Below are 17,582 nucleotides of genomic sequence, written 5' to 3'. Positions count from 1 at the left end.
ACAGTGAATCCACTAGAATAGTGAGAAATTAGACATCTGCAGTTTACCTAATAGATACTTTGTATCTGAAGAGTTTCACAAACTGTGATAAATTGATTTTGTACATTAAGTGACTTCCTAAGGATGTTGCAATAAAAAAGCACCATTTTAGAGGGTGCTGCATGGGGACTGAATACCTATTCCTTATTTTAAAATTGATTTTAATTAATACTTTTATTTTACATTGCCCAAATACCAATCAGCTATCCCCATCGATCCTTCTTCCTTCTTCCAGAAAGCCATCTAATGACAAAGAATTTTTTTTAAAAAATCATTACATTAAAAAAATGTTATGTGTGGTGTCCATGTTTATCATTTTGCCTATGCAAAAGGAGTTGAGAGGAAATGTCTACTTGTATTTCTTTGTTAGGGCCAAACGGATTCTTCGTAATTTCCAAACGTTCATTTAAGTGGTTTTATAATAGTTCTTTCTGTTTACACTTTTGCAATCATTGTGTTTATTGGTTTCCTCAATCCTCATTTTACTATGTATCAGTTCATTTAAGTATATCAGTGCTTCTCTGGATTCATCATGTTTGTAATTTTTTTCTGAAACTTAAATACATCAGTTTCATATGAGAAGATGACACTCAATGGAAAAAAATCCTAATGTTTGGAAATATTGAAGGGAAAGCGGGAAGGCAGAGATAAGATAGGGAGAGAGTGTATCATGGAAACATAAACTTGGACAGACTTTGGAAGATAGTGGAGGATAGAAAAGCCTGATATGCTATTATTCTTGGGGTCATAACAATTTGGACATAACTGAACAATAGATAATACTACACATTCATGTTATACAGTTTGTTTAGCTGTTCCTCAATCGAAAGCCATTAACTTCATTTCTAATTCTCTGTTTTAACAAAAAGTGCTGCTATCAATATTTTGGTGTATCTGGAACCTCTCTCTCTTTTTTTTTAATTTATCCCTAGCAGTGGAATATTTAGATGAAAGGATATGAGCATTTTAGTCACTTTCTTTGCACAGTTCCAAATACTTTCCACAATGGTTGTGCAAATTCACATCTCTAGCAATGATGCATTAGTCTGCCTGAAAATGAAAAGATGGTTCTTGAGGTCACTTAAAGAGAACTTTACCCCACCCTGTCCCCAAGCTTTTGAAAAGTTTCCCCATAAAGACCTTGTTTAGGAAATTCTTTTTGATCTAATTTGTCATAACTCAGAATATAAAGATGTTAAAGATTAGGCCTCATAAAATGTAGGCTCTTACCTAGTTCTTCCACCAACTATGGTTGTGTGACCTTGGCTAAAGATGATGATGACAATGAGAGTAGTGATAATGACTATGATAGCTAGCATTTATATAATACTTCAAGTTTTGCAGAGTGCTTTATATAGATAGTCTCAGTTGACCCCAACAACTTTGTGAGATAAATATGTTTATCCTAATTTTACATATGAGGAAACTGAGGCTAAGAGAAGTTAAGTGACTTGCCCAGAGACCCCCAACTAGTAATTGCCTGAGAAGGAGTGGGACTAGGGTCTTCCTGACACAAAGTCTTCATTCTATTCAGCATCCCATGTGTCTTCTCTTAGCCTTAGTTCTTTCACTAATATATTAAAAGGGCTTAGTAAAATCAGCACTCTTTTCTTTGCACAATAAAGAAAGAAATTCGAGGGCATTCCAACCTATACCTGAACAAAAATCCCCTTTAAAACATACTTTGTGTAAAAATAAACTCTGTTTCCATAAATCCAACCCAAGGCACAGTTCTCCCTTTTTTCACTATATGTAGATTACTCCAAATCTATTTTCAGATTGTTCTACCCAGACTTTCCAACCTCTTTCTGATATCTTTCCTGATATCTACAAGATAGTTAGATAAAGTTTACACTTGTATTTATAGCTATTTTTTCCCTAGTTATCTTGATCTGTTCAAGTTTCCCTTTTAGTATCAATAAGATCACTCTTCTCCCAAGACCCAATTTGGCTATCTTAATGAGTCACCTTTTAAGTCTTCTTATCACTGATTCTGGGGCATTTAGGTTAGCATAGTAGGGCACTGGAGTCCAGAAGTTTTATTCATCCCTTTTCAGTAATGCCCCATTTTTTCATGACCCATTTGGGATTTTCATGGCAAAGATACTAGAGAGATTTACCGTTTCCTTCAACTCATTTTGTGAATGAGGAAACTGAAACAAACAGAGTTAAGTGACTTGCCTATGTGCAAACAGCTAGGAAGTTGAATTCAGGTCTCCGTGACTCTAGACTCGTGTACTCTGTCTGCTGTACTACCTACTTGCCAAGAATTAGGTAGTACAGTCGATGGAGTACATGGGTTTGATGCGATTAGTGGCAGTGTAGAGAGTTGAGGTGTGAGAATCCCCTTCTGATCAGTGCAGGTTCAACATCAAAGAATTCATTAACCCGAAATATTAGTGGCAAAAAAAGGAAGTTTTATTTTCGGCACTGCCTGGCAGAGAAATCTTGGCAGAGAAACCATAAGGGTTATCGCTGAGAAAAGAATGTCTTCATAGCAGGCAGGAGTCCTGGCAAGTAGCTATGCCAAGGAGAGGTTCCTTGACAAAGCATAATCTTGCTTTGGACATTCTGCAAAGAAATAAGTTTAATATTGCCTTTTAATAGGAAATCTGAGGCTGAAGTTTCAGTTGAATGAGATTCCTTCAATGGAAGGAAGGCCTAGATTTCCAGTTGAATGAGACCACTTAAGTTCCAGCTAGTAGGAGTGGTCCTGGACTAATTTTCAACTTAGTAGAGGATGCAGCTAGTCACCATCTAGATAAAAGAATGAAGCTACTTTATTTTGATTCCCTGAGGCAGGCCTCTCCCAGAGGAGTTTCTCAAGAGTTCACCCCATGGCTTTCCCCCTAAAGTTAGAGAGGACAGTTTCAGGGTTCCCCCCATCAGGTTTAAAGTTTTCTGACTAAATTTTCCAGAGGTAACTCTCTTATTACTCTCTAAATTGTATCCTGTTATCTAGTTATGCTGGTCTTTCCTCCTCCTAGAACATTTAATAATTATTTCTCCTTTCCAAGCTTATGTTGCTTGCCCCATATAAAAAAAGTTTTTTTTTCCTTATCTTTTATTTTATATCAGTCCATCCATCAAGCCCCACTTCAAGCACTGTCTCTTATATGAAATTTTCTTATTTTGGGCCATATTCTCTACACTAAAGCTTCTTAAACTGGGTCAAAACCTCATCTAGGGTTGCATAACTGAACGTGAGGGTCGCAAAATTGTTTGATTTGTATACCTATATACTTGGAGTCACATAAAAATTTCTTAGCTTAAAATGGGTTGCAAGTGGAAAAAATTTAAGAAGCCCTGATGCTTTACACCATCATTTCTGAGTAAACTTTTTTTTGTTTAATTAAAAGCTGCCTGGAATTGTAATTAAGTTTTTATTAACTCGTCTCATCAGCAACTAAAGTATTCTTCTTAGAAAGCAGATGATATCAAGCAAACTAAGTTGCACTCTTCCTGCTCTTTGTTTCCTCCTTCAGCAGTGTCAGACATGTGGCTCTGGATTAAAGCTGCTGTATATTAAATATATATATAAAAGTAATTGGTGAAGAGACCTTTTACTTAGCTCTTTTTAAAAATTGCAAGTTCCATGTATGATCAAGTCGGTGGTCCATATCAACCGAGCATATTAGTCTCTCATTTTCCCCAACATTGTATTGATGCAAACTGAGATCTTTTGGGGGGAGAGGGGAGGTGGATACTCTCAAACCCTAGGAAAAGTATACCTTTCCCAGACAAGCCCTTCCCAAGTTAAGTGGCTTCATTCAATCGGAGATCTTGGTTAAATCACCCTCCATTGAAACTGAGATCTTTTGGGGATGTCTCTGATCCCCTTCAGGGAGTTCCCAGACTCTGGGGAAATATCCTTCAAACTCCCAGTTATGTGATTTTATTTAATTGGAGATCTCTGCCTGATGGTCCTCTATTGGTTAGTCCAGACAGCTCCCAGTCCCAAGCCTCAGACTGCTAGTAAAAGACAACTCTGAACCCAGATCTTTGCAGAAGTCCAAAACAGAATTATGCTTGCCAAGGAAGCTTGCTTCTTGGCAAAGCTGTTCTGCCAGGACTCTTGCCCACTGTGAAGATATTCTCTTCTTGGTGTTGACCTTTGTTACTTCTCTAAAAGGACTTTACCACTAAGAAGTCTGTCTTCCTAACAAGTGGCTTCTCAGTGCTAATAAAATTCCCTTTTACCACACAGACTTTTTGGGTTTGTGAATTCTTTCGCATTGGACCTTCTCCAATCATAGGGGATTCCCCACCCTAATTCTCACACCTACCACTAGCCTCATCATTTGCACCTCATCAGTATGACAATCACTTTAAAAAATATCCTATGCATCAAAATTGTGTTCAGTAAAGGGTCATGGAAAAATAGATTAAAAGTTAATTGGAAACTAAATCTAATCCTAAAGAATTGAGTGTGTTGAAGAAAAAAATCATAGAAACAATCAGTGATTTCATCAAAGAATGAGAACAGTATACCAAAATTTATGGGATGCAGTCAAAGTAATACTTAGGTGAAAATTTGTAATTTTTAAAATGCTCATATTAAGAAAATAGAGAGCAGATCAGTGAATCGTACATCCTATAGTTTTAAAACTCCCCAATTAAACAACAAGTTGGAAATCCTGAAAAATCAAAGGAGAAGAGATTAATAAAATTAAAAGTGAAAAAATTGAACTAATAAAGTTGGAGATCGATTTCTTTTTTTGGGAATAAACAAAATAGACAAATCATTGATTGATTTTTATTTTTAAAAAAAGATTACCAGCAATAAAAATAAAAAGAGTGAATTCACCATCAGTGATGAGGAAATTAACCATTATTTTGCCTACTTATATGCCCAGAAATCTAAGTGAAATGGTTGAATTTTTACAAAAATGTAAATTGCCCAGATTAACTGAAGGAGAAATAGAACACTTAAATGACTCTTTCTCAGAAAAAAGAAATTGAATAGGCCATCAGTGAATTCTATAAGAAAAAAAATCCCCTGGACTAAATGGATTCACAAATGAATTCTACCAAACACTTAAAGAACAATTAATTACAATAGGGCATAAACTGAGGGAAATAGGCAAAGAAGGAATCCTTCCAAATTCATTTTACAACACAAATAAGGTGCTGATACCTAAAGAAGGAAAACCAAAAAGAGAGAAAGAAAACTTGTAGGCCAATTGTAGTGTTAGAAAAAAATTTAAATAAAATACCGGCAAGGAATGTACAGCAATATTTCACAGTGGTCATAAACTGTGACCAGGTGGGATTTATATAAAAAATGCAAGCTTGATTCAGTATTAGGAAAACTATTAGTATAATTGACCATGTTAATAGTACAAAAACAACAAAAGTCTTGTGATTATCTCAAAAGATACAGAAAATTTACTATAATAAACATTACAAGCACTAAAAAGAACAGGAATAAATGGAGCTTTCCTTAAAGTGGTAAATAATATCTATTTAAACCATCAGCAAACATTTATCTGTAATGAGGATAAGCTAGAAACTTATCCTCACAGGCCCCTCTCTGAATGTAGATAGCTCTCTCTATCACAAGACCATTGGAACTGGCCTGGATCACCTTGCTGTTGAAGAGAGTCAAAGCCCATCAGAATTTATCATTGTATAATCTTGTTGCTGTGTGCAGTGATCTCCTGCTTCTGCTCACTTTATTCAGCATTAGTTCATGTAAGTCTCTCCAGGCCTCTTTAAAATCATCCTGCTGATTGTTTCTTATAGAACAATAATATTCCATAACATTTGTATTCCATAACTTATTCAGCTGTTCTCCAATTAATGTGCATACATTTCAGTTTCCAGTTCCTTGACACCACAGAAAGGGAATGTCACAAACATTTTTGCACATGTGGGTCTCTTTCCCTTTTTTATGATCTCTTTGGGATCCAGGCCCCTAGAGATATTACTGGACAAAAGGATATGTGCAATTGATAGCCCTTTTGGCATAGTTCCATATTTCTCTCCAGAATGGTTGGATAAGTTCACAACTCCACCAACAATGTATTAGTGTCCCAGTTTTCCCATATCCCCTCCAACATTTATCATTATCTTTTCCTGTCATCTTAGAAAGGCTTATTCTTTTGACCAGAAACTAACGTGTGACTAGAGAGCCCATAAAATCAAAAATTCCAAGCAAATTTTATTAACAAAATTATTTAAATCATGAAAAAAGTTCTTATTAATGTAAGCCAATACTGATAATCCTTTTTATAATATGTGGACTCATATTTGTCTGTTGGAGAAAACAAATCGTACTTATCTTTTAGGGTCTTATTTTATTTGATGGGGGAGAAATGTTGGAGGACATTCCAAGCTGGAGGAAATAACTTACATGAAAACTCAGTTTCAGGAGTGAATAAATTGTTTGCAAGAAACAGAGACAGATAATCACAGGTTAATAAATGTATCCTTAAAAAATATGATGAAAAACATGAATTTTACCCAAGAAATGATTCCCTTTACATTTCTAGCAAGCTGATAATGAGATCAAAAGGTTATTTAAGGAAAATAATAATTAATTCTTTGGCTTTTGGGGAGAGAAATTAAAGGCAAGTAAGTTAGGAAATTTAGGAGAGATTAGGAAAAGAAAAGGTATTTTAGGGCTGTAGCATGGGTTGTAACTTTAGAAAGGAATGGATCCAGGAGACATTTCAGAGAAAATATTGGCAGAGTATGGATGAATAAAACTGCAAGGATCATGGAAATAGATTATGAAACCATTCCCATAGCATATATAAGAGCCTTGGCCTGGGTGTCCCTTGTCCTTATGCCAACTCTGTTACTAACCATATGTTCTTGGGAAAGTTTACTTAATCTTTCTGAGCCTTAGTTCTCCCATGTGTAAATAAAGGACTCAGAAACCACTTAAGACAAGATACTTAACAGTGCCAGATATGAAATTATATGACCTGAGATGTGAGACACAACTGCCACTTTTTGCCTGTGTAATCTTGACTAGTCACTTGGCCTCTCGACCTGTTTCCTCATCTCTGAGTTGACATAGTTGGACTAGATGAGCCCTATTTTCTTTTTCAGCTGTATAACCCTATAAACTAGTTTATCTACAACTAGTTATTTTTTTTTTCCCAGCTGAAGGTTGTATAACATACTGGGACAATGGAGAAAGCCCCTGGAGAATTTTGATCAGAGTGGGTCTTGTTGAAAGAAGTTTTGAAGAAGATTAAAATGTGGAGTAGAACAGGGAAATAATTTGTAAACATTAAATTTACAGGTTAATATAAATTATACGCATATTATATATGTGTGTATATTATGCATATATGTATGCATATATACACATACATACAATACATATTTGTGTGTGTTGTTTTTATATTCAGAATCTATTCTGATGGCTCAGGTATGAGTTGATAATAGCAGTTTATGTGTTAAATTTGGAATCCTAGAGCTTGAGTTTGAATCCTAGTTCTGCTGCTAAATTTTGGAATAACAAATCTTCTGGGAATCATTTTCCTTATCTATAAAATGAGGGATTTGGGCTATTTTAACTTCTAAGATCGGTTTTTCCTAAACCTGTGATCTCATAAAGGAATTAGACTAGGCTAAAGTAATTAAGAATGTCAAGAAAGACAAACAGGAAATATTTCAATAGAAGAATAGTAGAAAGATACTGTGGACAGAGGATTGATCTATTGATAAGCCTCTATTAAGTGCCTACTACATACCAGACATTGTGCTAGGTATGAGAATACCAAAATAAATTCCTGTACTCAAGGAGCTTCCATTCTATGAGGGAAGATAAAACATTATACATATATATATATATTCATAGGGATGACTAGATTTGTGATTTCAGTGGCACAGATGAGGAAATTCCCTCTCCCAATGCAGATCAGCACCTTCTCCATAATTTAGAGAGTTTGCCTAGAACACTAAGAGTTCTAAAGACTTGAACTCCAATCTTTCTGGCTTCAAGGATAGCTATCTATCCACTAAGCCTTGATTTCTCATTTCTATGTGTATATAGAATAAATGCAAAATAAATTAATGAGGTAGTTAAATATAAGGCATTTGGAGAAGAAGAGAACAGATAGATGCAGAAATCAGGAAGGTCTTCCTATAGAAGATGGTACTTAAACTGAGACATGAAGGAAATGAATGAAGGGTTTTGTGAAGTTTGGAAAGAGGGAAGAAAGTGTGCTACAGTCAGGCAGAGCCAGTGCAAAGAGCAAGGATGTAGTGTTATTTTATATGAGGAATAGTCGTCCAATAAAACCATAGGTTCAGAAAGGGGGAAAATAACTTATAAATAAGCTAAAAAAAACGGGTTGGGTCAGCATCTGAATGCACTAAAAATCAGAGAAATTTATGTTCGATTGAAGGGGAAATAGGAAGGCCTTGGAGCTCTTAAGTATAGGAGTAACATAATCATACCTGCATTTTACATAAGCACTTACATCAAAGATGGAAGAAACTTAGGCAAGGAGCAATTAGTGAAGCCATGGCAGTCATCTAGATGAGAGATAATAAAAGCCTAAATGAGGGTAGTGGTGATGTGAGAGTAAAGAGAAGAGGATAAAAACAAGAAATATTAAGAAGCTAAAAATGGCAAGATTTGGAGACTGATTGGCCATCTAGGGTAAGAGAGTAAGGATTCAGGAATGATACTGAGACTGCAAACCTGATAGACTAGTAGAATTAGATGCTGCTGAAAGATAAAGTTTAGGAGGTTTTAGGAGGGGAGAGATAATCAGTTTTGTCTTGGAAATGTTGAGTTTGAGATATCTATGACTACCAGATTTCTAGTTGGGAGGCTATGAAAATTGATTTTGGTTCACTTTTAACAGACAGACATTTACTAAATAGCAATTATGTGCAAAGACATTTTCACTGCTTGCTGTGACCACACAAATCATCACCTAGTGGCCAATCAAGGAATCCTAGTATGAGAACAAGGCTATGTCATATCATCCCAAGAACATTTTAAAATATCACTAGGACAACAAACAAATGAAAATCAGGGGAAAACATGTTAATATCTACAGCAAACTATTTGGATTTAAATCATAGTCCTCAAATGTACTACCTAAGAATATAGAAATAGCACTAATGAAGAAAAAAAAAGAAAAAAAAAAAAAGAATAGTAACATAGCTGGAACAGCCTATTATTCACAGACAAGTCCAGACTAAAGATAACATGTTTTTGAAAAAAAATGAGGGATCAATTCTTAAAATATTTGAAAAGAGGAAAAGATACTGACTAAATAGGGGAAACATAGATATTATTGCCACCCAAAGAAAAATAGAAATTATAATTATCAAACATTTGTCTACTTTTTAATCTCTTCATCTTTATGATGATAATATACACATATTAAGGATATCCTTGGTGAAAAGTTGAAGATTAAAAAAAAAATTCTGATTTTTTCCAGTAGACCATAACTTTATAGTCACAAAATTTGACTAAAAAAGAGAATACTAGATTTCACTATGTTTATTGTTGGCTGACTTTTAAAAAGTCACTTTATTTGATAGAGTAAAAATACTACATTAAAAACCCTTCTCTGAGACAGAGTTTCCTTATATGTATGTCAGAATCTTAGATGGGTGCAGCTTCAGTCAAACCGAGATTTGTTGAAGACATGAGCTTTAAAAAAAAAAAAAAAAGGTTTAGGTCTCCCACTGTATTCATGTCCATCTCCAGTCCTCATCTGTATCTGGCCACTGGACCCAGATGGCTCTGGAAGGGAAAGTAAGCAGGTAACCTTACACAGCTGTCCCTCATTTAAATCCAATTCACTTTCATCTCATGGCATTACTTCTCAGATGGGCATGATCCTTTTAGAAAAGGAAGGATAAACAGCAAGAAGTTTTCTTGACAATTTTGACAAAGAACTTTGCCATTCTAGTTATTAATATCAAGAGAGATGTAAAACAAGGAGGCATATACTTACTAAAAGTGTTTCTATCATGGAATATATACAACACAGAATCCAAATTAAGAGATTATAAGTGGTTGAGTTTTTCCCAACAGCTTTATATGTGGAGAATGTTATTATTAATTGCATCAGGTCCTGTAACACACCAAAGTTCTTAAGTGAGATCCATAACTACTTGAACATGGTTTATTCTGTGCACAGAAAGAAAACTTAAGTGGATGAAGAATGTATCTTGGCCAAATTATATACAGGTAGATGGCCCAAGCATGTATCTGTTGTATCTATTGCTGCTGGAATGAAGGAAGGAAAAGAAGGGGGGAAAAACCCAAACTTATAGAATGTTTAATATAAGCCAGGTAACATGCTAAATATTGGAGATACAAATACAAAAAGACAATACTTTCCTCAGCATTTTAATAAGAGAAGAAAATAATACAAGAAAGTGATAATCAGAGAAAGGTAATTTGGTCTGAAAAATCACTAGAATAGTGAGTGTAACTGTGTAGGGTTATTGAATGAGACATTCTTTAAAGGAAGGACAGAGATGATTTATTAAATATAGCTTGCCAGAGAGAAGCAACTGATTATCAAGAACTCACCATTCAGAATGCAATGCTCCAGGACTAGAACTGAAGAGGTCATTGGAAGAATGTCCTGAAGATGGACAAAAGAGTAATTGCACAATGAACTGGACTTAAAATTGAATAAAAGGAAGGAAACCAGGATAGATTTCATTTGGGAAATTCTGGAAGTTAATAACAGTGTTTTTCTAGTAATGTTATATGACCAAGGGTCACAGATTATAGCAATCATTAAAGAATTACAATTATGGATCATTTAAAAAAACAAGGGGAGAGACTTACAATGGGCAAAAATAAGTGTGCCATATATTATTCATGATAAAATATGTGGGGAGAAAAAGCCATAAAGAATATTAAAGGGACTGTGACTGTAAAAACAAGGGATCAGTTATGTAGTAGATAAATAGTCCATGTATCCACACAATGTTAAGAGACAGGAATCTAATATTCTCCCACCTCCCAAAACTCTTTGATTCACAATCTGTGGAGAATTTATAATTGCACATGGACAAGAAAGGATGGATGGGTTGTAATCTTTTCTGCTAGAGAAATACTTATATCAATGAAATTAAAAATCTAATCTACTGAAGTATTGAAAGTCAACTACTGTGCTAAAACATTTAAAATACAAAGATAGAAACAAGTCTCCATTCTCAAGATGTGCTTGGTTGATTTAGGTCATACTGTATTTGAACAAAAGAGCTTGGCCTATGCTCTAGTTCTAGAAAAACAAAATAATAAAGAATGCCTATTACGTAGACTAATTATGTCAAATTCAAAACAGAAATAGAGCCCTAGGATCACATAAAATACTTAGAAAACCATAAATTCACATTTTATTGTGCTATGTTTTTATTTATTTTGTTAAACATTTCTCAATTACATTTTAGTCTAATTCAGAGAGAGAGAGAATGTATTAAGCTCATCTAACAGTATCTTTATCTTTGATAGATAATAAAGAGGAATATTGTGAGCTCTGATCTAAGAAGTGAATGGGAGGGCAGTACTCTAGATTGTCTTTGGAAAATTGGCATAGTTCTTTTAATGACTTCAAGCTTTTTCATGTAACAAAGGCTTATACCTTTTTGGGGGGAGTACTTACCAAAAGTAAATACTATTTATTATTCCAGGGAAGATCTATGGCTACAAGTCTTTAAAGATTTGAAGTTGAATATCTCCAAAGTTTAATGGAGAGGGAAATTGTGGATCTGAGCTGGCTACAACACTTAAAAAACTAAGATTCATTCAGGAGATATGTCATATAAAGGATATCATCAAAGAAATGTATAAATTAAGAAATGGATTAGTCACATGGTGAAAGTAAAAGATATTTAATGAATAGCAGACTTTACGGGGATACTTGCAATGTCAAGAAAGTAGAGTATCGCTAGTCAAATTGGTGGCTTTAATATTGTGAACTTATGGAAAAAACTGATAAGAGTTGCACATGTTGGATAAACAAGAGAGATTGTGAACTGAACCATTGGCAGAAATTTCACATCAATTATATAAAATGAGGTATTGGGGTATTATTTGAAAATCAGTTCTTCATTCTACTACAGTATCAATTTATGTATTTAAAGACTACGTAAGTCCTTTTAAAAATTAAAAATTAAAAAAAATCAAAAATCAAAATCAAAAATTACAACTAGTAGGAGTCCACTTTTACATAAGAAGAAATGGAAAGGTTTTAAGTATGGACCCAATGATGAAGTTACCTTTTATCTGAGTACCAGCCTAGTAAAGCTCAGAGAGAGGCTTGTCACCAAGTAATTTCAGTATGATGAACTCTCACAGACTTCTAGATTAGAGGGGTTATGATATGTGTTGACAAAAGGTGTATCCATGAAATAACATACTGTAGAAAGGGAGGAGAATGGTATGAATGTGTTGACAAAATTTACATATTCTTGATATCTTATATTCTAAGTAAGTTTTATTGATGCTTTTCTTCTTTGTATCATAGACATGGGCAAGATGGAGGCAGGGCAGGGTGCAGACATCTCCACTGTGATAAAGAAAACAAAAGTATCCAATGTGGTGACCATATACGGCAATTTACATAACATTAATCCCTAATTCAATATCCTCTTCCCTCACCTCTCTGTTCTGGGGAAGGGAGGTATGGGTTCATTATTATATGGACTTTGATTGTTTTTTTCAGTTACTTGGAGTTTAGCTTCTTTTAGGAATTTAGGCTTTAGACTCCCCTTTAGGATCCCTTGAAATGTTAAACTGGGAAGACATGCTAATGGGTATTATAAGGTAATGACATAATAACAGCTCATCCCCATAAAATGTATGATGTGAACCAGGGATTTTAGAATATGCTCCTTTAGAGTGCAATGGACAATAAAACTACAGCTCTGTCTTGATCCTTACCTAGTCATCTGTTTTCTTTGCCTTTCATATAAATGAAGATGAAGTTATCATTTAGAACAAGGAAGGGTTATCCTTTCTCTTCTGTTGTGAAATAGCCCTTTTCTGTGAAAACAGCTGAATTAAGAGAAGAAGAATAGGTTAGGTACAAAAGAGTGTGCCAGCTTCTTAGTGAAGTATTGGCAAACCCCCTTGCTCACAAAACCAAGAAGAAATGACTTTGTTCTAGTAGTAGAATAGCCAGTGTTTATATCTCCTATATAATCTATTTATGCTTTGCAATTTAAGTGTCAATTCCTTCATAATTGTAAATTTGTAGAATGATGAACTGTGTTGCAATGAATTTCTCTTCTATTTAATTACAGGTGAAGATGCTGGAAGCAGACTTGGTTGCAAAGATGCTTCGAGCTGTTCTGCAGTCCCATAAGAACGGAATAGCATTACCCAGGCTACAAGGGGAATACAAATCTTTGACTGGTGATTGGATCCCATTCAAACAACTAGGATATCCTACATTAGAGGCATATTTGAGAAGTGTGCCAGCAGTTGTCAGAATAGAGATCAGTAGATCTGGAGAGGTAAGAAGGTAATTGCACATATATACATATATATGCCATGTAAATTAAATGAAAACTTGACTTCTTAAAAAGTTCACAGAATCATAGATAGGCTTAAAAAATTGGAAGTAATCTCAGAGATCTTCCAGTCCAAATTTTTACTAATGCAAAAAAAAAAAATTACTTCCAAGGAGATTGCATTTTAAAAACCTGTGAATTTTCAAAAATGAATGTTATCCTCTTCCTTTTCTTCCCTCCTCCTTTCACTTCTGTCACTCTTTTCTTTGGTTCCTGGTCCTCACATCCTGAGCTGATGAACACACTTTCACACTGAAGGCTGAAAGTGAACTGACTAAAGGTGAAATAATTCACAATTGAAATTTTTCATATATTTTATTCTGATCTGAAGTGTAGTTTGAGTTGGGAAATAATTTTTGAGTGAGTTAGATAAAGATAAAATCCTTGTAAAATATCCTCTACAAGTGGCCATACAGTGGCTGTATTGTACTACACTGTATAGTACTGTACATACAGTACTATATTGTACATATAGTAAATAAAGTACCATGCAGCTGCATGAGTTAGCGTGTTTTTGGTGTTTTTTTGACAGCTGTAATTGTTAAGGGCTTGAATAAATATCATTTCTACAATGAAACTTCATATTCTTTCCTATAATGGGTATCCTATAATTCCAGTTGGCCAAACAGAATAGGTCTAATTCTCTTTTACAAGCTTTCAAATAATTGAAAACAGCTGTCCTAGTCCCTTAAGTCTTTTATTCACAGATGTTTGTAGGGATATGATTTTGGGTCCTCTCATCGCTCTGCTGATTGGCAATTATGGAATGTCTAGAAGTAGTGAAAATGTATACTATAGGACTGCCACTTTGCTCATTCTGTATTCTAGTAATACAGCTTAAGATCCCATGCGCTTTTTAATTCTATACTGTGAACTTCCCCGTTTGTCATTTTTCTTGCATCTTTATCACTTTTAACGCAAGTCTGATTTTTTTCAACAAATGACTTGAACCCAGCAGTGATAGAGTGGAAAACTAAATGGTGAGTGTATGTATAATTAACATAAAGAACAATACAGAACTTCTTGTCTTTTTTTCTTGATTTGATATTAGAAGAAGAGTCAATAAGTAATTAGTAGTAATATCATTATATTGGTAAGCTTTCACTTTTGTGGATGTCAGAATTTTAAAATCACTTTTGAACTGATTTTTAAAATGAATTTTAAAGTGTGTTGTACATAATGTGAACCTAAGTTTACTTGATTGCTTCATGGGATTGATGAGGCTTAAGTTACTATTAGAATTATAAAAAGTCAGAAGAGCAAAGCAGATTTTTCTGATAAAGCAAAGAAAGTAATATGAACATGTATGGATCTTGACAGCTAGTGAGTATACCTGAGGGAAATTCTTTATAATTGGGGAACTTTATAACTGGGCCTACTGGTGATGAAATTGGCCTATTTTTATTCTTCATCCTAACCTCTCTCGGTCTTGGTTTTCCAATTTGTAAAATGGAAATAATCACAGCAGCTACCTAACAGGGTTGTTGTGAGGATCAGATGAGATAATGTACATAAAGAACTTTGAAGCCCTTGAAATTTTATGTGTTAGCTATTATTATTATCATTGTTATTAATTTTTTCCCTGTATGACCGAGTTGGCTCTGCTGTATTTCATGGCTACAAATTTGTCCCATTGTGCTGTCTTGCAGAACTGTGTTACAAAGGAGATCAGATTAAAAAGAAAGAAATCAGTAAAAAACCATGACTGCTATTGAAAAAAATGACTCCATGTATCACAGTCTCTATTACTAGTCATCCAGCATTATCACCATGATATATGAAGAGTAACATTGTAATTTGATTCTGAAACTGAAAAATAAAATGAATAAAGCTTTTTGGAAAAGATAGTCATAAATTATGCTGAAAAATGTGTTTTTGCTAAAGTATTTTCATTTAAAATAAATAAAAGGAATATTATATCATTTGTATGTGCATGCTTTTACTGAGGTCTACTTGTTTTGCTTACTCCTAAGAAATTTTAAATCTCAAATTTTTTTCCTTGCTTCCTATGAGCAGATAACTTGCTATGCTGTGGCTTGCACAGAGACAGCCCGGATTGCTCAACTAGTAGCACGCCAGAGGAGTTCAAAAAGAAAAACAGGAAGGCAGGTGAATTGTCAAATGAGAGTGAAGAAAACCATGCCGTTCTTCCTAGAAGGTAAATTTGTCTTATGTGCTGGAAATGTCAGACTTTGTCTACAGATGGTTAATCATATAGAAAAGGAATTCATGATGAAAATGAATACTTTGGAATTCCAAGTGGCATTAACATGTTTGTATTGTACTATTTCAAAGAAAAAAGTCTTTCCACTTAAAAATTGTTATAAAGTAAATTTGATGAGCCGAAAAGAAATTGGAAATAACACCCGGTGGGGTGTGAAGCTTTGTATCTTTATTATTATAGTGGCTTTTGCAGGGGAAAAGCATTGACTAAAGTACCAGAAGCTGATTTGCCAGATTATAAACTTTTTAGAAGTAAACCTTGTGTTTAGTTTTTACAAAATTTGTAATTACATAGAGCATGTGAAGTCAATAGCATTTATTAAGTACTTATTTTTTGCTCATCACTGAAGGCAATTCAAAAATATGAATAAGAGACATTTTCTCAAGGAGCTTATAGACTTGTTGGGGAAGGTTATATTTAATAAGTACAACAGTGTAGTGAGATGCAACCAAAAGACTTGGGTTCGTACTTATGCTGCTATTGACTTTGTGTGTTATCTTAGATAGACTTAAATGCTTTTTGAATTTCTCGGTTTATGATTTCCAAAATGAGAATATTGGATCAGATGATTTCTAAGGTATTTTCTAAGCATTAAAAAGCTGTGACTTATCTGAAGTGCCCAAGAGTGACAAAGACTTCCTAAATGAGATCTTTAGGAAGATCTTAGAAATGATGCTTAGGATGCTCTCAGGAAAAAACGGGAAAGACTTAACATGAACTGATGCAAAATGAAATGAGTAGAACCAGGAGAACACTGTACACAGTATTAGCAGTATTGTAAGATGATGATCACTTGTGAATAACTTAGCTATTCTCAGCAAATAGAATGATCCAAGACAACTCTGAAGGAATTATGATGAAAAATGTTATCCATCCCCAGAGAAAGAAGTGATGAAGTAGTAATGCAGATTGAAGAATACTTTTTTAAAATTTATTTTTCTTGGGGCTTGAGGAGTTTTTTGTCTATATTTTCTTTTGCAACATGACTAATATGGACATTTATTTTGCACAACTACACATGTATAACCTATATCAAATGGCTTGTCTTCTCCCAGGGAATGGGAAAGGGAGTAAAGACAGAAGAAAAGATTTTAAAACCCAGATGTTTAAAAATGAATATTAAAAAATTGTTTTGACATGTATTTGAGGGAAATAACAAAATTTTTTAAAATTTCCATTCCTGATTCTAAGCTGGTAGCACTTCTCCCTAGATATACACACACACACACATACATAATTTGTATGAAAGGCAATGTGACATAGCAAGTAGAGCTGGTGTTGACTTAAGAGGACATGGGTTCAAGGCATATTTATAAAGCATACTGACCTGGTAAGCATGGACAAGTGGCTTCACTTCTAATACTTTTAAGACTAGACATTGAAGAAAAGGAGCCAATCTGTATTGGTAGAGTGATTTTTCCTCATGTAGGAGTTCCTTTAGTGAAGTCAGTGAAGTCACAGGTCCAGTCTTTATCCCTGACTTTTGTATATATTTATATGTGCATATGTTGTTTTTGCCAATAGAACGAAAGTTCCTTGAGTCAAGATGCCTTCACTTTTCTTTGTATCCCCAGTCCCTGAGACAATACCTGGCCCTTAAGAGGTAAAGTTCTTTGGGAAAGGCTAGAGGAGTGAGGGGGATCAAGTACCAAGCTGGAGCAGTCATAGAAGTGGTTGGAAGATCAAGGAATAGCATGGAGAAAGGAATGAAGATAGTGTGTTTGAAGAACAATGCTGGGATTTGGAGTGGAATAAGTATAAAAAATGGTTGAGTAATTAGAGTAAGTCCTTATTAGTTAGG

The 17,582-nt window shown here is 34.5% G+C and overlaps 1 protein-coding gene across 5 annotated transcripts in view; it reads left to right on the top strand.

The window, feature by feature from the left end:
* TDRD7 (tudor domain containing 7) overlaps positions 1 to 17,582 on the top strand; it is a 100,059-nt gene that overhangs the window by 16,642 nt on the left and 65,835 nt on the right. For 4 of the 5 annotated variants that reach the window (XM_031936759.1, XM_031936741.1, XM_031936748.1 and 1 more), the window contains exons 2-3: positions 13,288 to 13,500; positions 15,574 to 15,715. In XM_031936759.1, coding sequence (XP_031792619.1) covers positions 13,294 to 13,500; positions 15,574 to 15,715 — 349 coding nt within the window. In that variant the 5' untranslated portion in view covers positions 13,288 to 13,293. Of the gene's footprint in view, positions 1 to 13,287; positions 13,509 to 15,573; positions 15,716 to 17,582 lie in introns of those variants that run through there. The other variant, XM_031936762.1, reaches the window with a different exon arrangement.

The sequence above is a fragment of the Sarcophilus harrisii genome, chromosome 1 (assembly GCF_902635505.1).
Source record: "Sarcophilus harrisii chromosome 1, mSarHar1.11, whole genome shotgun sequence".
Taxonomy (NCBI): Eukaryota; Metazoa; Chordata; class Mammalia; order Dasyuromorphia; family Dasyuridae; genus Sarcophilus; species Sarcophilus harrisii.
Note: the sequence above shows the minus strand (reverse complement) of the source record. Positions and strands in the feature narration are given on the sequence as shown.